This window comes from Physcomitrium patens, chromosome 9 (genome assembly GCF_059467195.1).
Source record: "Physcomitrium patens ecotype Gransden chromosome 9, ASM5946719v1, whole genome shotgun sequence".
In the NCBI taxonomy this organism is placed as follows: domain Eukaryota; kingdom Viridiplantae; phylum Streptophyta; class Bryopsida; order Funariales; family Funariaceae; genus Physcomitrium; species Physcomitrium patens.
The window spans coordinates 13,230,547-13,256,868 of record NC_143418.1 but is presented as its reverse complement, the minus strand read 5'-3'; the positions used below and the strand labels follow the sequence as shown (position 1 = coordinate 13,256,868).

Sequence of the window (26,322 nt, the reverse complement as noted above, 5' to 3'; positions counted from 1 at the left end):
AGACCTTGGAACTTATTTCTCGAGATTTTTGGTGGCCCTAAATGTGGAAGGATGTCAAGGATTTTTTCCTCTCCTATGACATTTGTTGAAGATCCAAGAACCCTTGGCATCGTCCTTATGGTCTTTTTCAGCCATTGCCTATTCTATGTCGGCCATGGACTTCAGTTTCTATGGACTTCATTACAGACCTGTCACCATCGAATTCTTTTGATAGCATCTTTGTTGTGATAGATTGGCTTACAAAGATGGCACACTTTGTCCCTTGTAAGAAAACATCGACAAGCAAAGACATAGCAAGGCTCTTTCTTGATAGTGTGTATCGATATCATGGTTTATCACATGATATCGTGCCGGATTGAAGAACCCCATTTGTATCAAAATTTTGGAGATTTCTCTTTGAGATATTGAAGGTGGGTATCAAGCTTTCTTCGACTTTCTATCCTCAAACTAACGGTCAAACGGAATGGGTGAATCAAACTTTGGAGCAGTATTTACGATGCAGCATCAACTATCAGTAAGATGATTGGAATGCATATCTATGGTTAGCCGAGTTTGCATATAACAATACCCTTCATGCATCGACTCAACAAACACCATTCTTTTTCAACTATCAGTATCATCCGAAGCTTGATTTGTTGAATCCGTCAATCAATAACAACCTAGTAGCTGAAGGATTTGCGAAACAACTATCGAAGCTTCAAACTACGTTGAAGCTTCAATTGTAAACTACCCAAGAAGCTTACAAGGAGTCCGTAGACAAATTTTGGAATCAGGCACTTACTTTCAAAATTGGAGATAAAATATGGCTGCTTCCATGGAATATCAAAACCAAGCAGTCATGTGATAAGTTGGACTACCGCAGATTAGGACCATTTGTCATCCAGAAGCAAATCAATTCAGTGGCATACCATTTGGGATTACCGGCTACTATGAAGGTACACCCATTCTTTCATGTTTCTTTGTTGGAACCTTATCGAGAGTCAATTTTTCCTGAAAGAGTACAATGTCCACCACTTAATATTGAAATTGAGAACCACGAGGAATACGAGGTAGAAAAGGTACTAGATTTGAGGTGTAAGTAGGAGAAATTGGAGTACCTAGTGCATTGGAGTGGCTATAATATCATTGAGCGCACATTGGAACCAGTAGAAAATCTTATCAATGTGTTGCAAAAGGTATAGGAGTTTCATCAACGCTATCCTCAGAAACCTAAGCCCTTTCGATGAAAGTTTTTTAGTGAAGTTCCTTCTCCTTGAAGCCTCTTAATCCTCGGCCTTACAAAGAAGGGGGAGAAGGAACCTCTAAAAGACATAGTTAGAGACTATAAATCTATAACTTGAGCCTATTCTTCTATTTTAGTGCTTGTATTTTTTGGTGTGATATAGATAGCCAAGAGATAGATTCCATACCAGTTATGTTTTCTCAACCGAGTATCTTACGAAGATGTCTTCAAGATGAAGAATCGCCTATATCACAAAGACGACGGAGGATACCTAATAACAGATCGCTAGTGATTGTGTTTGAGGTAGAATCTGCCTACGATGATCTTCCCAAAGGAGTATTTGTAGGGCATTTTTACAATAAAGACATGGAAGTTCATGCCTGGTCAAAAATCGAAGGCGTAGGATACTATCGTTGGTTACAAGGACCAATGAACTACTTGCCATGCGAACAACAATTGGAGTATATTGCAGATACTATGTGACAAATTTTCAACTTCTTATATTGGTAGTAACTCGCAATAGGAGTGCTTTTCTGAGACCTCAAAGCTAAAAGGGAGGAGTGATGTCAAGGACATACACTAGGAAGTTGTAGAAGATTTTGGAAGGTTCTAGAGAAGCTTTGTAGTTTGTAGAAGCTGCTTGAGAAGCTTCTTAGCTTGTGAAAGCTGCTTGAGAAGCTTCCTAACTTGTAGAAACTACTTGAAAAGTTTCCTAGTTGGTAGTATATATAGGACCTGAGACTAAGGAGATCCTCAATCTCAACAACACACCTCTTGGAGCTCTAGTTCACCTCTCTAGTGTTGTTCTTGTACTCATCTGATTAATCTAGTTCTTGCCGATTCTTCTTGAGCTTCTTGTTTAGATTTCTAGTCAGTATTCTAAATTCGTGACAACAGGATACAATATAGCAAATGATGTTGTTTTTAGAGATAGAATCATTTTATCTGTATAAAATGATGATGAAGAGGATATTAATGAGAAAATTATGGCCATATTTTCTAGAGAAGAAGAAGAATATCTAAGCACCAATAAATTTATAGTTGAAGATGGCATCAACAACAATAATATTTATCTAGTCAAATTCATCAAGTCACTTAATTCATCTAGAATGCCTAGATCAAGGCTATGTCTTAAGATTGAAACTTTCACGATGCTAGTAAGAAATATTGCTCCTTACTAAGGACTTTGTAATAGAATCCGATTGGTAATTATAGGACTAATGATCAAGTTCTTGAAGCAAGAATTCTTAGAAAAAAATTTGCTAGAAACATAGTATTCACTCCACATATTATATTAACTTTTACAACAAAAAAATCCTCTATTCATTCTAAAGAGAAACGAATTTCTAATATGTCTTGCATTTGCAATAATAATAAACAAATTCCAAAGAAAATTGATGAAATATGTTCGTTTGGATCTATGACAACCTATTTTTTTCATAACCAAGTGTATGTAGCATTCTTTTAATGTACTTCATTCCATTCTATGAAGATTCTTCTTTCTTGAAATAAAAATTTAATTCTATGTTGAATATTATTTTTCTATAAGTTTTTAATTAGATAAATTTTAGAAATTTATTTCTTATATTTTATATTTTAATTAATTTATTTATTGACTTTAATACATCTTTGAATGTCTTAACATACTTTTATGATTTTTTTATATAACTTTTTTTTTTATATAAATATTTTCACAAGTAATTCTTTGAACAAAATTATTATTATTATTATTATTATTATTATTTTATATTATCTATGACAAAAACATAGGTTTATCTATCCTACTTTGTAGCTAAAAGTTCCATTGTATATTTTATTTCTTTCTATTTGTATTATATTGTATTGAATTTGTATTTTAAAAATATTCTTTGGCTCAAAAAATACTTCATTTGAGTCACACTTCCTATGACAATGACATGAGTTCATCTAGTCTCTTTTATAAAACAAATTAAGGGATTAACCAAAGGCAACAAAAATCATCTTTGATTAGTTGCATATTTCATTGTTTTCATCAAAAATAAAGAAAAAATGAAGCAATAACTCAACTTTTGATCAATTAGAGATCATAATCTACATAGTATTGTTGTAGAATGGTGAGAGTAGCATTGTGAGATTACTAGGCATGGAGTTCAAAAGCACCACAATATTGAATGATATGGAACATAGTAGAATGTCATGCAACATGGAGCTCAATGTCATTTGAGGCTTCAAACAAAAGATTAATTTACACCACATTGTTTACAATGCTTTTTTTTGTGGCTGATAGCAAGGGTTTCTACCAGTATTCTACAAGCTAGGATATGGGGAAGTATTTAATTGCAGACAAAAAAACACATGCAGCAAATGCAACAATTGTTTCTATTGCATTATAAAAAAAACGCAATAGTAATCACCTACCTGCACTAGTCATTCCATTCTCAGCCCCTCATTCTCGCCCATCTTAAAAGGGCAACACAGATGCAAGGAGCAACGACTGGCGGCAGCAGGTAACGAAGCGAGGGAGAGGCGCTCGGTAACCAGCACAGTCCACGAATCCCATCCTACCGCCGACGGAGGCGACCGGGATATCCGGTCACGCGAGCCCCCTTATCCAAGGCGCTCGCAGCCCGTTGGCCGTGACCCGGTGGGGGCAATGGGGGAGTGCCCCGTAGCACGGCCCTTATCCGGTGGGGCTCGTGGCCACGCTTCTCCGCGACGACATGAAGGCCGCGCATTCGTAACTAAGCAACAAGACCGCGCATCGTCGAACAATCGATCTCGTTGTGTGTCTGCAGCGCGCCTCCATTCGCACCACCACCACCTCCCTTTGTATTGCCTCGTCGCACACATTTGAGGAGCATCTAGTCGCCATGGCAGCTGCTGCATCCGCCACCATGGCCGTGTCGGGCTTGGCCGGCAGCTCCCTCGCGGGGAAGAAGTTGGCCATCGCTCCCTCCAAGAGCGTCTCCATGCGATCTCCCTCCAAGTTCGTCTCTCCCACACGCAATACCCCCCTCTCTTCCTCTTTTCTAGACCATTTTGGGTATCGTAGCGTGGGTGCTTTGCGCGGGTCCTTCCTTCTGGGTTGTCCATATTGGGTTGTCCATACAGGGTTGTGGAAAATCTGGATTCGTTGGTTTTAGCTCTGTCGGCGGTTGTTTTTGCTCCGCGTAGTTAGTGATGAACCAGGGGCGATTTTATGGGTATTGTTGGTTAGGTAGTTAGGTGGTTAGCAATGCCCGGTTGTGGTTATAGAGGTTGTGGCAGCGGTGGTTTTCTCGAGGAGAATCTCGAAGGCGCTGGAAGCGTTCGTGTACGCCACAGTGCCTTGGGTGGAAGTGGGTTCTGTGGTTCTGCGGCTGTTCTCGCGATGTTTCTGTTACGTAGATTCTTAGCTGTACGGATATCATGGTAGTATTGCCATAATATCTGGCGTCCTTTTTGATAGGTGGCGTCGCCGTTTGCTTCGTGTTTGGGGTGTAAGGCCTGAGAGTGACGACGTTGCACTAGATAACCACGACCCTAAGTGATTAATACGCTTGCTATTCTTCACTGTGCAGGGTTGGAGTTGTCAGTGCCAAATACGGTGAGAAGAGCGTGTACTTCGACTTGGGTGAGATCGACAACACCACCGGGAACTGGGACCTGTACGGTAACGACGACCCCAACCGATACAATGGTTTCCAGGTGAGCTCGAGTTTTTCAATTTTGTATTTCCTCTCCTTCACGTCCAAGTGTGTTTGCGGGTATAGTTTCATAGTATAATGTGTACCAAGTAAGTTTGTTGTACATGGATTCCCTGCTAGTGCGACTAGTCCTACTGATGCTACTTATTCCTCAGATTCGAACTTTCAGGTGATTGGTTGTGAAGTAGTTATCTCTAATTCATGATCTGCGTGTTTGTAAATGCAGAATAAGTTTTTTGAGACCTTCGCTGGAGCCTTCACCAAAAGAGGTCTGCTCCTGAAGTTTCTGGTGTTGGGCGGTGCCACCACCATTGGGTACCTGGGATCTACCTCCTCCCCCGACCTTCTGGCCATCAAGAACGGACCCAAGCAAGTTCCCGTAATGGGTCCCCGCGGAAGGAAGTAAATGTCTAGCACCCGATATTTTGATCAATCGTGTATAACCTTCAAATGTAATCTTGAAACACTCTCCTCGATACGCCGACATTTTTTGTCTGGTCATATGTATCATACAGCAATTGGCACAATTGTGGATTGCATATCGGAGCGCTTGAATGTGACCAAGTCTAATGATATTTGAAAATTCTTTGAGCGTGACATTTAGGCTTCACTCGAAAATTTTACTTATTTTGTAAATTTGAAATGAAGTTTTTACATACATCAAAATTCGTACGTAGCTTGAAGAGTTGTGCATTATTTCATGCCTCCAATTATCAGTCTGTGAGGAGTTTTGCGCAAACACCTCACTCATGGTGTAGAAGGAATTATTCTGCTGTTGCAGCAATTGTGGCACTATCATTACTCTTTCATAAATACATTACCACAATGTGCAGACACATTATAAGTGACCAAATAATATTAACATGCACAATTCTCTCACAACAAAATTGGAATAAACTAAATTTCACAATTTTATATTCTCCTAATTAGTCATAAATGTACACCGTTCAACCAGAAGCTTATTCATATCCTTCTACATACAAGCACTTATCAATCACACTTTCTGATTGATGTAACACTTTCAATTCAATCTTAATCTAAACAACTTAAATTTGATAAAATGTGTACGATCTAACCTGCAATGAACTTCTCTTTCATACCACTCCGTCTAATCCAAAGTATCAAGTGAATGGATATTGATAGTTTGTACTGCTCGACAGCAAAGTATATATTCCTAGTCTTTACAAGATTTTCAAAACATGTCTCATGAATTATTCCTTCGCCTCTTCTTGTTCACTTTCAATCACAACAGAAATACCTTTCGTCTGCGAACATGTTGCAGCGGAAAAATTCAATTTATACACCACAATGTAATGAGAGATTGGAGTAGTAGTGTAGCATTAATAGATGACATACAAGTCCAACAAGCAAGAGTTCTTGAAGACCTCACCGCCTGTGACTTACGATACGGTTGGCTGTGAGCGACACTTCTGCTCATGATTTAGATTTTTCATATTCTTCCTTGGGAGAATTTTTTGCTTCCTACCGGCATGGTTGAGATTAAACTGAGATAGACGAGTGTCTGAGATTTGCCGGCACTATAGAAAACGTTTCTGAAAAGCGTGGGCAGAGTCACTGTCGTCGCGATCGAAGACTGCAGGGAGTCGCAGGTTGCACACATATCCCTGGGTAGCCATGGATCACCGCAGTGTTGTACCTCGAAGGCATGGCCTCGTCGGTATCCTCTGTCAGAATTGGACGAAGTTCCATGCGCATGACATGCTTCCCGAGGGGCTCGAGGACGAGGGTCTTAATTCCCGGTCGTTCTCATTTGTTGTGCGACAACACCCATCCCCTCGGCGAATTACCTCTGCTTGCCATCGCTTTGTCACACAAATTTTACACTACTGTGTTATACTTTAGCACTGTCACAGTGCCCAGAGTTTTGTTGTCGACAAACCCGATAGACGATGCCCTTGCGGATCTCTTATTTGCCGCTATGAAGGCCCTTGTTCTGTTTACATGAGAAAATCGTTTACTCAGCATGGCAGATTGCAGACGTAGAGTGTACACTCGAAGGATTCATCTGTCAGAGAGGTTTCAGACACATTATTTCAGAAAAAAACCAAGAGGTTGTGGTTCATTTACCAAGTGATATGCCAAGGGCTGAGCTGAGTGAGAGGGTGCAGGAGGTAGTCAGGCTTGGTTGGATAGAGGAGCATCATAGGATGAGGCTCAACTGCTTTCCCCGGATTCATGTGAAAGTAGTTCTGCAGTTGAAAGGTCGCAATCCAAAGATCAGTTCTCATCAAGAAATAGGCCCAGAGAAGGCGATAAAGTTGAGTTCTGAATTGGAACTGAATTGCACTGTTTGCAAGGTGAGAGGTTGGACTCATCACCCACCGATCAACATGTGCTTCGTGTGACGGTAGGTGTTGATGTGGAAATGGTGGTTGAGCCCTAACTCCAGGGTGAGCTGTGGTCATGTGGTAGCACGATGTTGATTTCCACTCTTCTTAGATGCATGTTAGTCAAGTTTAAATCGTTCCTAGCAACACCAGTGAGGGTTCAGACAGAAACTCAACCTGGGAATAGAATTGACCATGGGAGAGAGGATGCAAGAGAGTCTGTTGCACGTTGATCAAGACCGATCAAACCCAAGCGCGTCGGGAATCGAAGATGGATGCCATGGGAACGTGGACAAGAGTCGCAGGTAAACTGAGCCAGTTGCATTCAAGCAGGCCCATCAAAATTGCACGTGTAAATGCCTTAACATCTAGCTATCATGTGTAACATTGTAGTGAATGTGTCTTTCTAGGACCCTCGACCGTTTAACACAAGGCATCCGCCGACTAGGGTGCAGTATCAATCTTCAAGTTTAGTTTTGAATGACGGCTTTGAGACATTTCCTTTCATGATGAACTGCGTGGAACCAACTGCGAATGGGTTTGTTAGCCTTCTAGCAACGAGTGCCTCCCAAGAGGCTCAGCAAAGTCTGAACTTCAAAATTCTTGTCATGAAAGCCTCTGAGTAGCGTTTGAACAACTACTAAGGCTAATTGTAGTCCGGGAGTATTGAGATCGCTTGTGATCGTTTCACGATGTAGCTATTGGCAACGTTGTTTGTGTACATGTGTGCAGCGTGCAGAAAAATATTCCGAATGTTGGTCATCAATGATTAGAGGCTACTTGGAGTGAGTTGGTCCATCCATGAGCTTTATTATCGGTAAATCCACCTGGAGGGTCTTCTGAATCACAGGCGTATTGTCGAGTCTCTAATGGATTCTCTCAATGATGTCCCGATAGATGAATAGTTCACATGTCTTTCTCACCTTGGTAGGTTGTTATTACACAAACATAAATTTAAATTTTGGAACATGAAATTAAATTTAGAATTTGGTACTCAGAGCAAGGGATTGAGGGCATCCCGAAGAAGTTTTCAAGTAGGTAGACCAAGCAAAGTGCGAGAAAAAGCTTGTAGTAAGAACGAGAAGAAGGTTAAAAAGTTCGATACAAATCTGAATAGGAGAATCGCCACAAGTCTTGGTTGCACATGCCAAGCCTGTGAGGAATCTTGGTGCATGTCAGATCATCTCCTGGCAGAACCCTTCACACATCCGCATTACTGCAGGCTTCGGTGAACAGTGAACTGAGATGCTGGGCCTATAAGAGCTTTCTAACGCAGATCCTGCAATCTGCAATACGTTAGGATTTATTGCAGGATCTTCTGCTGGAATGTAGACTTTTCCAGTGTTACATCAGATCGCCAAAACATGCCAAAGCTTGAACTTACTGTGAAGATGAAAATTTAGGTTGGTAGCCCGTCCTATCAACAAGGTCGTGAGTGTATACCCAATTTCCCCATAGTTGCCATGATGACTGCGAACTCACCAGTTTACTCATATCTATTTCAAGACTCGTTTGAATTACTTACGATATTCAGCAACTATTTTACTTGGTGTAGGATTGGTGGGTTTAGGTTGCTCTGGACGCAGTAGAACTGTCCATAGACTAGTGTGCTCCCGGTCCCTCAGCATTCCACATGCTTTGGTGACTAAACGTTATCTGGGCAACTCCACGCACACACACACATACACACACACACACATACACACACACACACACACACACACACTGAGTTCGTAGATCTCGGTGTCACAGTGCGATTCGATGATGCAGCAGTATCCCTTAACATACTTGCAGTGAAACACTCGTAAACTGGAGGATGGAAGTTCGAGAAGAAGGTGGTTGGAAGTGAACTTGCACAATGTTGATCGTTCGGTTGGTAGGGTTCAATTCCAGCATCAATTGAGGAGCTGAATGCCGCCAGTGACTCACCACATATCCATCACTGCAGGAGTGCAAGTCCCTGAGCGGAAGTAAAAAGGGGGAAAAAAGGACTAGGGAGGCAGTTTTTCCGAAGTACTGAGAATATTGAGGCCTGAAGCGGTAGGTTGGGAGGAACACTGATCCTGTAAAACAGAGAGCGATGCATCACCACGAGCCACGAGGAACAGTCCAGGATGAGGGAGCGTTTCGATTGATGAAGCCGCATCCCACCACCAGCACCACCCGCATCAGCAGCAGCACATGATCGAATCAGGGATCGCTCCCGCTTCCGGCGCGCCCCTAGGCCCGCAATCCCAACCAGAATAGCCTCGTTCCGCTCCCTATCGAGGTGACGGGCACACCAGAACCCCGAACTTGCTCGTCCAGACCGGACCCACATCACACCGGAGGAATTTATCAGGGCTGAGGATTGGGTGTAAGATGCAGGCTGGAATAGTAACACCCATGGAAGGATGGACTCCTTCATCTCTTCCCTCCTTTACATGATGCGAACTCCTCCGCGTTCTTCTGGTCTTTTTTGATGATTAGCGACAGAGCGTGTGTGTGTGTGTGTGTGGATGCGTGTAACGTGATTTGAACAAGAGCTTGAGCGAGAGTGTTGGGTGTCTGAGGGAATCTGTGTTGCAGCGGTCGGCAGCACAGCTATGCGCCTCACGGACCTTAGGGAGAGTTTTGATATCATCCAGCGTACATGGACGCACCACGACGCGTCACACGCGCTTCTTCAGCCCAGAAACTGCAAGAGCAGCGACACAATGCGACCCTGCAAGAGCCAGCGGTGGCAATGGACGAGGATGTCGGCGGGCTCATGACGATCAAGTGGCCGAAAAATGGCGCCCTGACGTTGGAGTGGGTGCAGGAGCTGGGCAAGACGCTAGACTTCGCCTCGCGCAACTTGCTACCCTCCGAGCTGCCTAATGTGCTGCCTGTTGCAGTCATTGATGCGCTGCTGGTGGCAGTTCACAAGGTGAGTAAGGATTCTCCCTTTCACTGTATAGTGACGGATAATGGCGAAGCTTTGGTTTCGTGATTGATTGATGTTGTTGAATCGTATTTCGGGATGGGGGCTTTGCGTCTCCCTCATTTTTGGCGCCCGTTTGTGAGGATCTTCTGCTCAATGCGACTGCCTCATAAGTGGAAGTGGAGGGATCGATCCTCCCTACTCCCTTGGTGCTTGTTTCTTCCGAAGCCGTGTCTTCGTTGCGCTTTTCTTCAGAAGCTTGTTTCTGTGTAATTTTCATTCTGGTGAATGATTTGCGAATATGGTTTTTGAGGATAGGTTTTCCCTTGATAAATGTGCTAGATGAGAGCATGAGCTGAGGTTTAGCTAGGTTTGTCCCCTGGATTATCATGCTCTGTGGGCGGTTTCGTATCCCTTGTGAGAATTCTCATGGCAACCAAGCTCATTTACTTCTGTGTGTAACAAATCTTTTCCTTTCCCATTTCGAAATTTCTGTGACAATCAGGCTAACCGAGTCAACGACAGTGTTGTTTACGTTTTGTTTTTTACATTTTATTTTGCTCGGCATTGTCCTTAAGTTCAAACCTATCCGCGTTGGGAATCGGAGCTGCTTGAAACTGACTAATCTCAAAGCTAAGAAGAATCCATTTTTGTTTCTACTTTTTTTTCTTTTTTTCTTTTTCTTTTTTTCCAATGACACCGAATTAGAAATGTCTGAATCTTAACCCTAATGAAATATAGTCACCGGTTTAGGGTGATCGGACAGCTGAGCATTTCCAGGAATTCTGAGAGCTAGGGATTTATGGATGGCATTGCCGAGGAGTGTTATCTTAGGTTGCAAACAGAGGACAACTGAGCGGACCAGTTGGATGTGCTTAGGTGTTGTTTCTAATAAAGGTTTCCATTCGGGAGGATTTTTCGAATTGCCGAGAGAATGATCTACACCTCAAATTTTTGAGTTTCATCATTGCTCAGCGTTGCTGACTATTTCTGGTTTGTGTTTGAAGCTTTTTCATCGGGAACCAAACTGCGTGGAAGTACCGGTAGGGCCTTCATGCAAAGCAGTGCTCGTAGGGGATGTTCACGGTCAATTTCACGACGTCTTACACCTCCTTGAAATCGCTGGTCCTCCTTCTTCAAATCGTATATTTGTATTCAATGGTGATTACGTGGACAGAGGTGCCTGGGGCTTTGAGACCTACTTCTATCTCCTCGCATGGAAGGTAGGCTAATTTCACTCCACCATTCTTTAAAATTCCACTGCCCTCGCCTTCGTCGTATTCTTTGGTTTAATAGTTTTGGCAACTGTTAATTTTGTTATAGGTGGAAGGATATTGACCCATGTGATGAAAGTTTTCTTCTCGTTTGTCAACCCCAAACCTCCACTTCTGATGTGCATTAGATCGTGACGATCGATCATCAAGAAATATGCATCAACAATTGAAGAGAGATTGTATCTGTTTGCCTTCCAGCTTTTATTACCACACCGCGTATTCTTGTTGCGGGGAAACCATGAGACCAAGTTTTGTACCAGTGCATACGGATTTGAGCAAGAAGTTACATCGAAGTTTGGCGACCGATCCAAACATGTGTACCGCAAGATGCTGGGGTGCTTCGAAGGGCACCCTCTCGCCGCCCGAGTGGCTGGGTGTGTGTACATGGCCCATGGTGGGTTGTTTCGGCAGGTTGAGAAAGAACCCTCCAAGAAAAGCAAAGGCAAAACCTACAGGTGCAATCCTAACATTTTCCTCACTTCCACCTTAGTCACAGAATCAACGAACCCCTATTGTAACCCCTTCTTCTTCTTCTTCCTTCTTTTTAATTTGTTTGGTTTTATTTCGTAATGGTGGAATAGAGGACGTAAATATCTTACGGTTTTATTGGGGGTTCGTGGTTCATATCCGTAACAGAGGTATTTTCTCGTTTTCTTGTCTGAACAACGTCGATGGTGGCGACAGGCGGTTGCTATCAGGGCGAAATGCTGAAAAGCCTTTAAAACTTGGTACATTAGATGACTTAGCAAAAGCAAGGCGGATGGTTCTGGACCCTTCAGGTTTTGGAACAAATGTGATTCCTGGGGACGTGCTGTGGTCAGACCCTTCGCCTGAGAATGGCCTCTCCCACAACGATTCTCGTGGCATAGGTCTTCTGTTCGGACCCGACTGCACCCAAGAATTTATGGAAAAACACAAGCTCAAGGTAAAATATAAGTAATGTTTGGATTAGCTTTTCATTCTTTCTTTCTTTCTTTCGTTTTCTTCTTCTTCGTCTTATTCCTTTTTCCTTTTGCTCCTGAAGTTTTTACAGTTCTTTTGCAGCTTTGTTAAGAAATTTGAGCAGCTTTTTGGTCTTGTTACTGGAAGTTCCGCTCATATTCTTATCAATCTTTATGAATTGTTCCCTTATAACGGGAAGTGATTGCTAGCTTACAATTTGTTTCATAAACAGAGCCCTCAATGAGTCCAGGTGGTTTTGGTGTGGATGCAGTTGATAGTAAGGTCTCACGAGGGTCCAGACGCCAGGGACAAAAGGCCAGAGATGGATGCTATGAACAAGGGATACACCATTGATCACGTGGTGAAGGCCGGGAAGCTCATCACTCTATTTAGCGCCCCTGATTATCCTCAGTTCCAGGTATGATAATTTTGCACTTCAGAGCTTCATAGGTTAGCAATCTGAGGACTCCAGAAAGACCTTTTCATATTTTGTGCATTTGAACATTGTCTAGATTTCAAGTGTGGTGTCACTGACCATCCATCTCGACTTTAAGCAGGCTTCTGCGAATCGATACAATAATAAGGGTGCTTACATTGTGCTGGAAGCACCGGATTTTTCTGTACCTCATTTTTTCGAGTTTGAAGCTGTTCAACCCCGTCCTAAGGTACAAGTTATTTTGAATCATTTCCAAAACTGGCAGTCGTAAGGATATATTGTTTGACCTGGACTTACAAAAGCCCATGATCATGCTTTTCTTCAAATTATCGCACAAATATTTGGACTTAGTTGTTTAAATGAAAGACTCATTTCATTATATTTTACTGTTTTTTGGACAGGTGTCACCCTATTATGACTTCGTGAACTCGATCGATTCAGATGAAGAGCTCGACCTTGGTTCTGGGTCAGGGTCAGAAGGTTCATGCGGCAGCGTCAGTGATAAAGAAACATAACATTTATGGAATTCCTGTAATGGTTAGAATAGGTCATTCCAATTCTTTACTTCCTGTTTTGATGATTCACAAAAGCAAAACCATACCCCCAATCAGGATTAGTGTTAGAGAAATACCGAATGGTTTCTAAACAAGTGATCTGAGACATTCAAAAGATCATCTCATGTCAATCCTATCAACTTTGTTTGTCTCCTACATCGTAATACAACTTTCTCAATAGATTCTTGCAAGACAATCAATGACTGGGTTCCTGTGTTTCGATGATGACTAACTAGTGTGACAGCTGCACAACTTTTATCGTGCGTGCATACCTGAATGCATTTTGTGATGACTAAATAGTTTGTTCTGAGGTGTACACCTTAGCTTAAAAACTCGTCCATTCTAAATCGTCACCATTAAGAAGGTTGTGATTTCAAAGCAAAATCCCCAATCAATAAGAAAAGTTGAAGTGAATGCGATTAATATCCTCGCGAATGGTGGCTAAGCACTACGAACTCTTGTTTCTTCTCCAGGTCCATGAAGATCGCTCCTTCCGATTCTCACCATAACTTACCAGATCTAAGGGATGGCATGACGTTCTCGTGGGGGGGACCATCACACGCCTCAAAACATTGTGCCAGGCCTTCTCAGATCTATTGTAACTGGGGTCACTTTCTAACTAAACTGAGATCTTCTGGTCATCTCAACATATCATTCTATCCTGTCATGTTCTTCAATGCCGTAGTTCTACAAAAAAAAATAAAAAATAAAAAATAAAAAATAAAAAATACAGAAAAAAACTAGCTTTCCTTATTCGGCACAATCACGTTCTACAAAACTAAGCACAGCAGTCGATCACCAGCAGTACAGCACTCCAAGAAGAGTGCAACTCTACACAAGGACTGCTTATAACTGAGACTTACTCAAGCTTACAGATCTCCCCCCAACCCCCCCCCCCGCACACAGAATCAAAAGAAAGTAATCCCAAAGTGATCAGAAGATAAAGAGCAATCGCTAAGCCAATCCTCGTAAAACGAAATTAGAATTCATGTAACTTTGTTAAAAGGCACGGTGACAAATTTGGGACTTTGAACCAACAATCGACATCGAAGAGCCAAAGTGAAAATTACCACAAAGCAGAATTGACATGCGTATGCTGTTGCACCCAATGGTTGTGAAGGACATAAAAAACCTTTCGTGATCCTAATCTATCATTACAGCCTCTCTCTATTCGAAGGCAATCGAAGAGAAATAAAGTAAAACTGAAAGTCTGCACCTCTGCTCTATTGCTACAAGAAGTACTTAATTCGCACGTCCTTTCTCATTGCATCATACACGGCCTTGACCTGATCACTGGAAGTCACTGTGACACCAATCTTGACAGATACATAGTTCTTTTTGGCAGACATTTTCGTTGTCACCTTCGGCACCGGGTTTTCAGTTACAGCCTCCACAACTTCCACCATGGCCTGGACAAATTCGTCACCTCCAGTTCCAATAGCTGTGAAATCCCTAACCATGGGATACACGTTCACCTTCTGGTCAATGGCATTCCACTGTAGCGCCGACTCCAACGATTCTTCCTTCACAGTGCCTCCAATGATCATGTTGGTCGTCTTCCCCACCCTCCCTTCCACCTTCGAAATCTCAGAGATGGCCTTCAAAACTGCGTCTTGCGGTGGGCTCTCCTCAAGCTCACATCTCTTGTCCAAATTTTCTCCTCCTGCTCCTGCTCCATTGCTGCTGGTGCTACCCGACCTACATGCTAAACACGGCCTACCAGTCTTGACATCGACAGGAATCCGCCTCTGCGTCACAATAAGTAGTCTCTGCATATTTGCTGCGTCCCTGATTTGCAAATTACCTCCAGCACCGCCACAATCCATGAATGTGCAACACAGGGGGCTATTCGACGCAGCAAACACGCTAATTGACTATTTTAAGCTAAACCCACATCCCAAACCTAACCAAAATGCTTGATAACCCTGTAGGCGGTTACGAACCCCCCCCCCCCCCCCTCCCCCACGGCCGCTAACAATCGACGCACTCGCCCGTATGAACACCAGCTGCCTGGCCTTCACCGCCCCCACAACAGCCAACACTCAAAATCCAAGCGGCACCTTTATCCAAATCCCAATCTGCCGATTGGAAGCAATCGACCAACCCTGCAGAAAGCTCAAAACTCAAAGGCCCCTGAACAGTGAAGGCCCTGAACTCGCCTAGATTGCGCGGCGGCGATGGAGGACGAGGGGGCTGCGGTGAAGAGAGCCGCAGCTGCCCGAGAGTGCACAACAACACGCGCGTAGCTCCGCATTCCAGCAGCACCGAGATCGCCCCCCGCCCAGCGCAGACACAGAACGAGAAGGTGCAATTTCACACGCTGCACAACTCCTGTATTCCTCCTCAGCACACCTGCATCTTCACCCCTCTTGATTGATTGGGAGTAGCTGTCCTCGCCGTGCGTGGATGCGGCGAGGGCGATGGTGCTCCTGCCTACTGCGGTGATGCTGCGAGTGGGGGCTATCAGCAGCCCCGCCTCTCCTCCTCCTCCTCGTCGTCATCGTCATCTTCACGTTTAGATTCGGTGTCGACGTTGATGCTCTTGAACGCAACGAGGTTGTTGACGACGTGGCTGGTGACGTGGAAAAGGTAGTTTCAGTTCATGTCTCACAAGTGGGATTTGGACATTTATTTATACACACATGTATCAGAGGGTGATAGATTTTGTAGAGGTGTATTAAAATTGCTTAGAAAATACGGTTAGATTTTGATTTTTTTTGCTTTTTTTTCTTTTCTACAAATAGGGTACCTTCAATATATTGGTTAGTATGAATTGTGACAACAATGAGTGTGGGCATAATGATGAATGCAACCCAATTGAAGAAAGGCAAAATGATTCCTAGTAGAAAAATTCTTGGATATAAGTGATAAATCATTTCCAACTTGCCTACCCTCCAACATTGCATATGTTTGGTAACCATCACCATGCATCACTAAATTTGATGGTACATCTTAACTATTGTTTCAAAACTTAATTAATTCATTATATTTGTCCATGAGTTTGAGAATAGGAAGTCAAAGATAGTTTTATGTTCACCCTCAATATCTTAAAAAGGATTCTCCAAAACCTCAATACAAATTGTATCCTTCTATCTAATATAATATCCTTTGAAAATCCATGATAGCAATAAATATTGTCCAAGAAAAGCTTAATTGTTTCTTTCCATGTAATAGTTTTTGTAGATGGTACAACATGTGCCAATTTGGTGAAATGATCTACTATTAATGAATGTAGGCCCAATAAGGAATGCAACCCAATTAAAGAAAGGTGAAATGTTTTCTAGTGGAAACATTCTTGGATGGGAGTTGTAAATTGTATCTAACTTCTTCACCTTCCAATTTGTTTACATAATTTGTACCTAATTTATTTGTATAATTAGAAATAAAAAAATGTAATATATATATATATATATTTAAATTCTTCATAATTTTGTTAGTTTTGTAGTAATTAAATTATTTAAGTTTTTCATTATATGGATTTACTAAGGTACTTGCTTTATTACAATCTATTCTTTTAAATATAATCAAGTGATTTTGATGTCTATTTTCAATTAAAAACTATATTTATCTTTATTTTTATTTAAAATTATTAACTATACTTTCAATTAACCATGTGAAAATTATTAAAATTGTAAAAATTTACATCTGTATTTTCAGGTTTTTTGTAGTCTTAAATTAAAATAAAATCTTCTTTTTTAATTGTACTACTTCTAGATAATAGAGAGTTGTTTAAAATCTAAGGCTAAGAGCTAAGGCCTAGCAATCTTTAATTTAATGGTTTGTCTTCAGACTAAAACAAGAATAAATTAAAAGATTATTATCATCTACAAGATTTTATTTTTTTATTTTTTTTATTTTTAATAAAATTAATCATAGTCATCTTAAGTGTCCACCTTGGAAAGAAATTTAAGACCAAGAAAAATCAAGGTTCTAAAAATATATTATTTTTTTAACATTTACTTATAATTTGTCCCAAGTTCACTATCTACAAGACAACTTTTAGGAATTAGATTAGTGAACTATTTAGTGTTATTAAATTAGTATATTAATATCTATTACATTTTTTTATATATTTAGAGCTCCATAGGGCTTTAAAATGAAAGTTTGTATTCCAAACTTCAAAGTTACACAAACCAAATAGCAATATAGCAAAATAATTAAAATATAAATGTCATTATTTTAAAATTCTAATTCTATCTAAATGCATATTTAACTTATTACTTTTTAGCTAGATTTGAATCTCTCATCTTTGCACCTATACTAATTACAAGTACTACACTAATTTCACACAAACTTGCTAAGAACTAATTAAGATGTATTTATATTGAAGTGGTGCTATCAACATTATCTCATAATATTTTTAAAATAACATATTTTTATATTAATAGTAAAATTTCAAAAGTAAATTAGATTCTTTTGTATGTATCATGTAATTTTTTTATTACTATCATGTTTATTATTTTATTTTTATTTTTATAAAAAAAAACGTAAGAAAAAAAAATGAATCAACTTTAAACCTGTAAAACTATTTTCATTGAAATGCCTTAAATAAAATTAACAATTTTTTTGTAGAAAAAACCATCAAAATTCTCTGTGATGCTTATACAATTTAACAAATCACATCTAATATCCATATAAATCAATGCTAATATATATAAACACATATGCACACATACCTTTTGATTCAAAATTGCTATCTTTATTCTATTTTCACGGATCTTCATTAAAAATTACAAATTTAGAATTATCACCAAAACATGACGAAGAATATTACCTCAACCTTCTAAACAAAACTCTGGTCAAATGACCTTTGTGATGAGTAGGCAGTATTGGACATTTTTTTATGAGACAATCAATATTGATATTCTTCGAAAGCTTATTTTTTTTGCACTAGTTCACCTTCTTCAGCCGTTTTGAACAAGTTTCTACGCCTGAATGAGGCAGTATCTACATGTAGATATGAGAAATCAACCATCAACTGTATGCTGCTCCCTGCTTGCTCATTTCTCCTGACTTTGTTAAATTTTTGAAGTCTTGGTTTAGCAGCCTGCCATCTCCCTGCTTGGTTGATTGCCCAATTGACTGATCCTTTTGGAGGCCACGGAGTGTTGTAGATGAAATGTAACAACAATTAGTCGCGCCTGTGCGTCACCCCAATGGTTCCACTCCAGCTAGGTTTGTTGTTGAGCTTGTTCAGCAACGTCCAGAATTTGAGTTTAGCTGGCAGAACAGTCGTCAACTGTTAGAATTCAACCGATCCAAGTTGGGTGATGACAGAAATTCTACCTAATCGCAACATTCAGCATGTGGTAAAAAACAACAGGTGTGTGACTAATACTCTCATTCTTTCACTGTGCACTACCGCTGACTGTATCAGTACAGGAAAACGTATTAGAAAACAAGTCTAGGTTGTAGTTGTACCTACACCCGTTCGCTAATACTCGTGAGAGTTATGAGGCGCTAAGACCGTGACATGCGACTTTCGATTGATCGCTAGCTAGAAGGCATCCACAAGGCATGCCGTGAATTCACTTCAGGACATCTCAGGCCCGCATGGGAGCGATTTGGTCGGCGGAGTACCAGTCATAGAAAGGATGGTTCATTTGGTCTGATCGATGTGAGAATAGTGATGGATCTTTCTCCTGTAACGTCGAGCTGGAAGAAGGGCACAGAGCATCCCACGTTTCCTTGGATCTGTTGTCATGATCCCGGTACAAATCACCGTTCAGGTGCTCCTTTCCCGAAGATTCACTCCATTCTTTGAGGTTGAGCCCGTTCGAAAGCGCTGCCCCCTGGAAGTGATCCACGCTGGGCTTGTACTGTGCACTAGAATGAAGAGTAGGGTTGTAGTTGCAATAAGGGGGAAAACCGCTGTCAACTTGGTCCCCCGACCCAGTCATGTTGCTGCACCGCAAGTATAATTGATAGTATAAATCGGAGCTTGTATGGTGCGAGGTTAGAGGATTGAGGGTGTCATTCTGGGCATGAGTCAAGGATGACGAGGGCCGGGAGGCGACGGCAGTTAGGCTCTTGTCCATGGGAGTTTCAGTTTTACACTTGGCCCGAAGCTTCTCAGATTCCTGTGCGGCTGCTCGCTCGTCGGGTGACCCTGTGAGTTTCTGCACCAGATTTATGAAGTCGTCGCTGGTCGAGTCAAACACTGTAGTTGGGATCTTTTTGGATGGCCGCTTGCGTTTCTTCTTCGCTATGACTTCAGCAGGTTGCGAATGTTTGAATGCCTCCATTTTGCCGTATACCATGGTATCTCGAACGGCGTGTCTGCAGTAAATAGGTGGGTGACTGATAGAAGCTGATGAAACTCGCTTCCAAAAAAATTCGAGATTATGTAGATTCTGGGTCATGAAATTTCCTAAAAGTGTTGCGATAATGGAGAAGTTTTGGAGAAAACAATTGTGCTGCGAGTCCTGCATGAAACATGAAACCTGCCAAAACGAAAGAAAAATGTTTAAGAACACTAGTCTCATGAAATAAATGCTGCATGTTGGCAACAATGCAGCGGTTCAAGATTTCATCGGGTTTCGTTCGCGTCATCGTGACACACAATCAGCACGAAGAACATTCAATTTTACTAGTTGTAACCATTAGACTCTCAGTTTCACACCCTGCACAGTCCCAGACCCAAAGCACCTGCAATGGCTTCTCCAAACCCTCAGTCACCCAATTCCTACTCAAGTCCAACTCTGCACTCGCACTCCTACTCAAACCCTTCACACCGCCCAAGGTCAGCCACTGCATGCCCCAAGACAACCAAAAAACCGATTCCACCCTCAGATTCCGTCCAGTTAAGGAACGTTAGTCTCCAAGTCTCAATAAACCTTACAAATCTTATAGGCACACACATACACACGACCCTGAACTGAACTTACTTGCAGCAAGGATCAAACTTGTGTCGCAAAGGGTAAACAAATTGTGAGGAGAAGAAACAGCTTCAGATTGCGATGAGAGGGGCAGCTGTGGTGTGGAGAGGCAATTGAATTCAAGGCAGTTGAAGTGGCGGTGGAAAGTGGGATGAGTTGAGGTGGTTGATTTATGCACAAGAGAGCGGGGACAATTGTGCCGCCGGGATGTCAATCCGACGCGGTTAGTTATTGTCTCGCCTGGGGCGCTGAGCCTGTAATTCTCCCCGTCACTCGGTTTCAGGCAGTCGAAGACCAAGACCCCCTCTATTCTGACCTTTCGGTAGATTCTCTTGCGGGTCTGCGTGGATGAACGCTGGATGAATGCGGGCTGCGCCGTAAGTCGGGACCGACAGACGTTGTTCATCCGTGGCTGGTGTGGATGATCCCATACGTCGTTCGCTTGAATTCAACTGCACAGAACTTTTTGTTTTTTATTATTTTTTATTATTTTATGTTTTGTGTTGGGTAGTGGTTTCGTTTGACTTAGTTATTAATATATTTGAAGAGGTTATTAAAGTGGAAGCTTATGTTGAATAAACCTAAGAAGATTGTGATATTTTCATAATTTGTGATAGATTTACAAAAAAAGTGTGTATTAACTATTTGAAGGGTTGATTTGTTTTATCGTCTCATGTTAATGCACCAATATTATTAACTGTGCATTTAAGAATACACGTTATTTTTATTTTTCTTTTTATTTTTTATTTTTTATTTAGCATGTACTGAATTCACTATAAACAAAAATTTGGTAAAATAAAATTTTAAACTAGTTTATTCTTTATAAGTTGGGTGTTTAAGCATTTGTGTCAAAGCAATAATTTTATTTGAATTTGTATCAAAGAGATGATTATCAATGTGCCAGAGTATTTCATATAAGTTATTTGATAAAAATGAACCAACTTATAATTGAAAATATTCATCATTAATATTTAAGATTTTAAAAATCGGCTATATATATATATATTAAAATCTAAAATCGTGATTATTTTTATTTTGATTAAATATTTTCCAATAATATTGCCATTCTAAAAATATTTTTTAATCTTATCATTAATATGAAAAAATAAAGACAACCAATTACAATGATATTCATAATATTTTAGTTAATTTAAGATTTAGAATTTTTAGTATTATTTTTACAAATCTTAAATTAAGATTTAAGGTTATATATATATATATATATATATATATAATAAAATATTATTATTAGAAATGTTAGATTATCTTCTTTTATAAATATTAAAAAGATATTTTTTTCATAAAACTAATCCTCAATAAAGATGTATGTAATCAACATATATAAAACTTTGCTATCTTACATAATGTAGGATAGAAAGTTAAAATAACCCATTACAAAATATTTAGAGATAATGTTCACTTCAAAATTACACTTTTGATCATTATTCATCTAAAAATTTGAATAAAAGAATGTTAAAAATAAAATAATTAATACATCTTCAAGATCAATATCAAATAATTTTTTCATGCATTAAAAATTAATATTCACACTTCTAATGTCCAAAAGAAATTACAAACCATTGATATATATATATATATATACACACACACATATACATAATTGTTTATTAATTTGTTTTGAACTATTGATATATATATATATATATATATATATACATAATTATTTATTAATTTGTTTTGAAAGGTAGAAAAAACAGACTAATAACCTCATTAATATAATATGTAAGATAAAACAATTGTGCCATTGGATTCTAATGAATTCTACAAACAACCTCTAAAGTCAACCTCCATTTAAATACTCATCCATCGTAATATCATTTGTAGTTGCTTGACAATAGGCACAAATTTCTATCATACACACATTGCTTGAATGTTGTTTGCTTACTACAAAAAATTTCGGACCCATCAAAACTGTTTAAAATACCAATTTCAAACCAACATCAAAGATTCACCTTTTCGAGTACCCAATTCGGGGGTTGATTTTGAGTCGCAAGTTCCACCACCAGATTGAAGAAAGTCAGGGGTCACAACCTTGCAAAAGTGCAAAGCAGAGACGAAAACTAAAAGCATGAGAGATGGGATGCAACGCAACGGCGTGGCCATGGTGCAGAGCTTGAGGGGGTGCAGAGTGTGGAGTCGCAGAGAAAACCAGGTCTTGCACGCAAAAGGGGGCGAAACATCCTAGATCCCAAGACTGGCAACTGGGTGAGGAGACTTCAACGAGGGAACTAAACCCCACCAGGGTAGACTCCGACCTCAGTTTGTGAAGAAGCCCAGTCTCGCAGATCTCCCCTCCACCAGTTCACCCCTCGCAACCTTGACTTCCCCCCACCCCTGGCTTCTGATGTCATCAACTACTGATCGAGCTCACAATCGTGACTTCCACATCCTGTGCTCTTTATACCCTATGAAAACCCCACCACCCTCTGAAGATTGAAGCCCGCAAAGCCCTTTTCTACTCTCCAGATTTGTTTCATCTTGGACTTTTCCCCTTGACCGTGGACACCATCGACTGGTTTCGATGCCCCCATTGCGATGGCGGATCTCGGTCGTAGAGCTGTTGTTGGTGTTTCCGCTGTCTGACTTGAATGCCCAGTTGTTCTTACCCCTTCTTTGGCTGAACCCAGGTTTTGGAAACTGGTTCCGAGGGCGGCACTGGGTGTCACTATTGGTGAAGTTTGAACCCAGGGGGATGTGCATGACTGTGTTCGCCCCGGCGGCTGCCGAACGCGACTCACCTACCGATCCTCTCCTTGGAACTGGGTGGTGAGACACGCTCTGTCTCTAGTTGAGGGGACGATCAGGTCCTGGCGCTCTTCCTCGGGCGAGAGAAGAGACGATATGAGAGTTTCTCTGCCGCGAGTTAATCGAGAGCAAAGATTTTGTCCAAAAGGGATGGGCGAGACCGATGCTGGTAACACTGATGTAGCGATCTGAACTCGGGCGTGTCTGTTTGAGCGACTGATGGGGTTTCTATGGGGCATTCTTGGCGACATTTTGACGCCGATTCAGGCACTCGAGGCCTGCTCTCCTGCAGGAGGAGCCATAACCTTCGCCTCTTGTGTGTGTATTATATTAATAAACTTCAGTTACATTTTTTTTTTTTTTTTTTTTTTTTTTTTTGTATTAGAATGCAGTTTGGTTAATAATTATATGGGATTGAAAATGATTCATGAGCAGTGGCCATTCATGTAGAATCTTTTCAAGAAACTGTGCAGTTAAATTCTATTGATTATGGTTCTCAAAGAAACTCTATAAATAACAACCTAAAGCCTTCATAGCATTTTTGAAAGCATATCAAATTCAAGTTAAATAGGTTGTGTTGAATTCGTATTTATTGATAATTAAAAACTTAAACCACATATATATTAAGTCTTATGAAAACATGTCCTATTGTGCTGTTCTATTAAGAATATTATTAATAATTTATACTTAACTGATTAAATTTTTATTAAATTTTTCTGTTTGTGGACAGATTTGAGCTTTTGCGAAATTCTGAAGTAACATCCATGTGAAAGAATGGAGATTTTATTATTTTGATTCTAAAATACTACTAAATCAATACATTAATTATGGTTAAACCACCGTGCTTACTTTGGAAAAAAATAACCAATATAGTAGTTTATTAAAATTTAATAAAAAAAAAGTTCTACAGCTAACCAATGTGTATAACCAATGTGTATGATACATTGAACCTTGAAATTGATTACTTTCTAAGGTAGAAATTCTTGGTAATTATAGATACATATGTAAAAGAAAAATCATTAGAACCTAGTGCTTTAGGTAAAAGAATAAAGAAAAAAATGGAATTTTGTCTAATGCAACATAATACAATGTAATTTACTATAATACAAAAAAAATTGGTAAGAATTAGTGGTTTCATTTAAAATTAATACCAAATTAATTGTGATTGATATACAAAGTTATAATGTGTTTTAAAAGAATTTAGACCATATATATTAATATGACTTGGGACAAGATTTTTTAGTTTTTATATATATATATATATATATATATATAATTTTTTTCTTTTTTCTTTTTATTTATTTATTTTTTTCTGAATTTTAGAATAGCATAAATATCATTCACAAACTGTTAAAATGCAAATTTATTTATCATTCACAAACTGTTAAAATTCAAGTGGGTAATCAACAGCACGACCCACAAAGGCGAAGTCCATGAAGCAGTCGACAGATGTCGAAAGCTTGACAGCATTACAACGAAACAAGCGACTGACACAAATCTTGTCTTGAAGCATCCAGCGAGCTGCGTCGTTGTGGATGAATTTGCTATCCATATCGACAACACGATCACAAGATCTAGTATCCATGAAACAAAACTACTGTGGCAAGTCCCATTACCTAGAGGTGTAGATTCAGAGATCTCAAGCGGTGCAGCATCAGCCCACAATTTCAGCTGCGTGGGTGTGTACATCGGAGTCTGATAAGATCTAGACGCAGTGTTTGTTGTGCATATTAGAGTGAAGAAAGGAGTGTGACGAGTTCTATGATCTCGTCCATAAGTTGTGCATGGGTTCCGTCAGTTTACATCGCTGGTTTGAAGGCGCTATACGACTGGTTATCCGAATGCATATACTTTACAGACACCAACAACCTGCAACTTTTGCTCATCTTTCCACACGTGGTGAGTGTTGACGAGTGGAAAAACGCAGTTGAAGGTATCTTTCAAGTGTCTTTTCAAGGTAATAGACCTGGCATGCAAGTAGAAGAAGAAGTTTGCAACCAGTTTTGGCACACATTGATTTTGGAATGCATTTTATTCAAGCAGCTGTTTGGAAGCAAAGCTTATGAGTTTGTGTGGAGTTGACACAGATTAATTATATTTGATTATGGCCTTCTCTTGTAGAAGCTGACCTGGTTTAATAGATATACAAAACCTGCTTTGACAAAAGAGTGTGCAGATTTTCACTTAGATATCATCGGCTCAAGTTTGTCATGTGCTGATGTTTAAGTTTCATGGATGTAGCACAATTATGTAAGAGAAGAGGAAGATGAAAGATAACGAAATTGAATCCTGTTTGTCGTAATTGAGAACTTACTGTTAATTTCGTTTTGTTGATTTTGTAATTTTAAAATAAAGGTTGATTGTGATTTATATTTGGTTTCACTTGGAAATCAGTACAAATGAGTTTCGTTCACTTCTATCGGTAAGTCAACTTCTTTGGAACATTACCCAGAATACATGTCACCAATATATATTTCTTATTTATGTGACAAATTGGTGACAAATCAAGCTTGCAGATTTATGAAACATTAATTTGTTACCTCAACGTGAAGGCTTCCATATCTTACGGATTTAGATTGAAATTTAAAATAGGGAGTTATCAGTAACCTTTAATAGAATGTTTTTGATGTGGATATCAAAATAAATAAACTATATATATATATATATATATATATATATATGTATGTATATATATCTTGATTTTTTGTAGTGTAAAATATAAGTGCATGATTTTTCATTATGTTTTATCCTTTCATATAAATATCTTCACTTCTTTTGAAAAGTGTCATATAGGTTAATTTTTCTATTTGTTTATTGGTTCTTATTCTAGTAATTTTATACGAGACCCATGTTGAAAGGTAGTAGAATTTGTATTCTTTATTTTTTATTTTAGTTCTTTGCAAAGATTAAAATTTTCATCATAATTTTTTTTAATTAAAATCATTCAAAGATAATAAAATTCTGTAATCCAATCCCACGATATTCCTAAAAACATCATAACTTTCAACTTGCTTGAAGTTACAGTCTATTTGGCATAAAATATCTCTAATGTAAGTTCTAAAAGATCCTTGGAAATCCAACTCAAAGGATCAATTTTTTTTCAATCTTTTAGTTATTTCAGGATGATTTTTTATTAATAAAAATGATTTATTGAAGATAAAATTGAAGTCAACCTTTGTGCTTACTTTGAATTATAACACATGATAAAGACTGTTTTAAAATAGTCAAAATAGAATCAAACGTCAAAGCTTACACTTTAAAAATTAAAATAAAATGTGATGCTGTTCAAAAGGCATCAGATTTTTTTCCCTTGCTGTGGGAATTTTATTACTTTC

At 39.6% G+C, this 26,322-nt stretch overlaps 4 protein-coding genes across 5 annotated transcripts; 2 read left to right on the top strand and 2 right to left on the bottom strand.

Moving 5' to 3' along the window:
• The first annotated feature begins 3,961 nt into the window (after positions 1 to 3,961).
• On the top strand, positions 3,962 to 5,484 carry LOC112286609 (photosystem I reaction center subunit VI, chloroplastic). Its single transcript, XM_024528637.3, has 3 exons — positions 3,962 to 4,187; positions 4,762 to 4,888; positions 5,114 to 5,484. The coding sequence occupies exons 1-3, from the start codon at positions 4,072 to 4,074 to the stop codon at positions 5,291 to 5,293; spliced, it is 423 nt and encodes a 140-aa protein (XP_024384405.1). The 5' UTR covers positions 3,962 to 4,071; the 3' UTR covers positions 5,294 to 5,484.
• A 3,989-nt stretch (positions 5,485 to 9,473) lies between these two features.
• On the top strand, positions 9,474 to 13,539 carry LOC112286607 (serine/threonine-protein phosphatase 7). Of its 2 annotated transcripts, none has more exons than XM_024528635.3 (7): positions 9,474 to 10,143; positions 11,145 to 11,360; positions 11,610 to 11,866; positions 12,096 to 12,336; positions 12,625 to 12,771; positions 12,911 to 13,018; positions 13,191 to 13,539. In XM_024528635.3, exons 1-7 carry the CDS (start codon positions 9,868 to 9,870, stop codon positions 13,302 to 13,304), a joined length of 1,359 nt encoding a protein of 452 aa, XP_024384403.1. In that variant the 5' UTR covers positions 9,474 to 9,867; the 3' UTR covers positions 13,305 to 13,539. The 2 variants fall into 2 exon arrangements, with proteins under 2 accessions (XP_024384403.1, XP_024384402.1); XM_024528634.3 differs by having other exon boundaries at positions 9,658 to 10,143; positions 12,048 to 12,336.
• An 846-nt stretch (positions 13,540 to 14,385) lies between these two features.
• LOC112286608 (uncharacterized) lies at positions 14,386 to 15,854 on the bottom strand. Its single transcript, XM_024528636.3, has one exon. The coding sequence runs from the start codon at positions 15,167 to 15,169 to the stop codon at positions 14,573 to 14,575; it is 597 nt and encodes a 198-aa protein (XP_024384404.1). The 5' UTR covers positions 15,170 to 15,854; the 3' UTR covers positions 14,386 to 14,572.
• Positions 15,855 to 18,018: 2,164 nt separating this feature from the next.
• LOC112287056 (uncharacterized) lies at positions 18,019 to 19,784 on the bottom strand. Its single transcript, XM_073536384.2, has 2 exons — positions 18,924 to 19,784; positions 18,019 to 18,563 (listed from the first exon to the last, which is right to left on the bottom strand). The coding sequence occupies exons 1-2, from the start codon at positions 19,772 to 19,774 to the stop codon at positions 18,560 to 18,562; spliced, it is 855 nt and encodes a 284-aa protein (XP_073392485.1). The 5' UTR covers positions 19,775 to 19,784; the 3' UTR covers positions 18,019 to 18,559.
• Between the last annotated feature and the right edge of the window lie 6,538 nt (positions 19,785 to 26,322).

Excerpts from the sequence above, each read along its gene's own strand:
- LOC112286609 (XM_024528637.3), top strand. The coding sequence starts at position 4,072 with ATGGCAGCTGCTGCATCCGCCACCATGGCCGTGTCGGGCTTGGCCGGC. Across the intron at positions 4,188-4,761 it reads TCCATGCGATCTCCCTCCAA|GGTTGGAGTTGTCAGTGCCA; the intron begins GTTCGTCTCTCC and ends TTCACTGTGCAG. Across the intron at positions 4,889-5,113 it reads ACCGATACAATGGTTTCCAG|AATAAGTTTTTTGAGACCTT; the intron begins GTGAGCTCGAGT and ends TTGTAAATGCAG.
- LOC112287056 (XM_073536384.2), bottom strand. The coding sequence starts at position 19,774 with ATGCAGGACTCGCAGCACAATTGTTTTCTCCAAAACTTCTCCATTATC.
- LOC112286608 (XM_024528636.3), bottom strand. The coding sequence starts at position 15,169 with ATGGATTGTGGCGGTGCTGGAGGTAATTTGCAAATCAGGGACGCAGCA.
- LOC112286607 (XM_024528634.3), top strand. The coding sequence starts at position 9,868 with ATGGACGCACCACGACGCGTCACACGCGCTTCTTCAGCCCAGAAACTG. Across the intron at positions 11,867-12,047 it reads AGCAAAGGCAAAACCTACAG|AGGTATTTTCTCGTTTTCTT; the intron begins GTGCAATCCTAA and ends TATCCGTAACAG. Across the intron at positions 12,772-12,910 it reads CTGATTATCCTCAGTTCCAG|GCTTCTGCGAATCGATACAA; the intron begins GTATGATAATTT and ends GACTTTAAGCAG.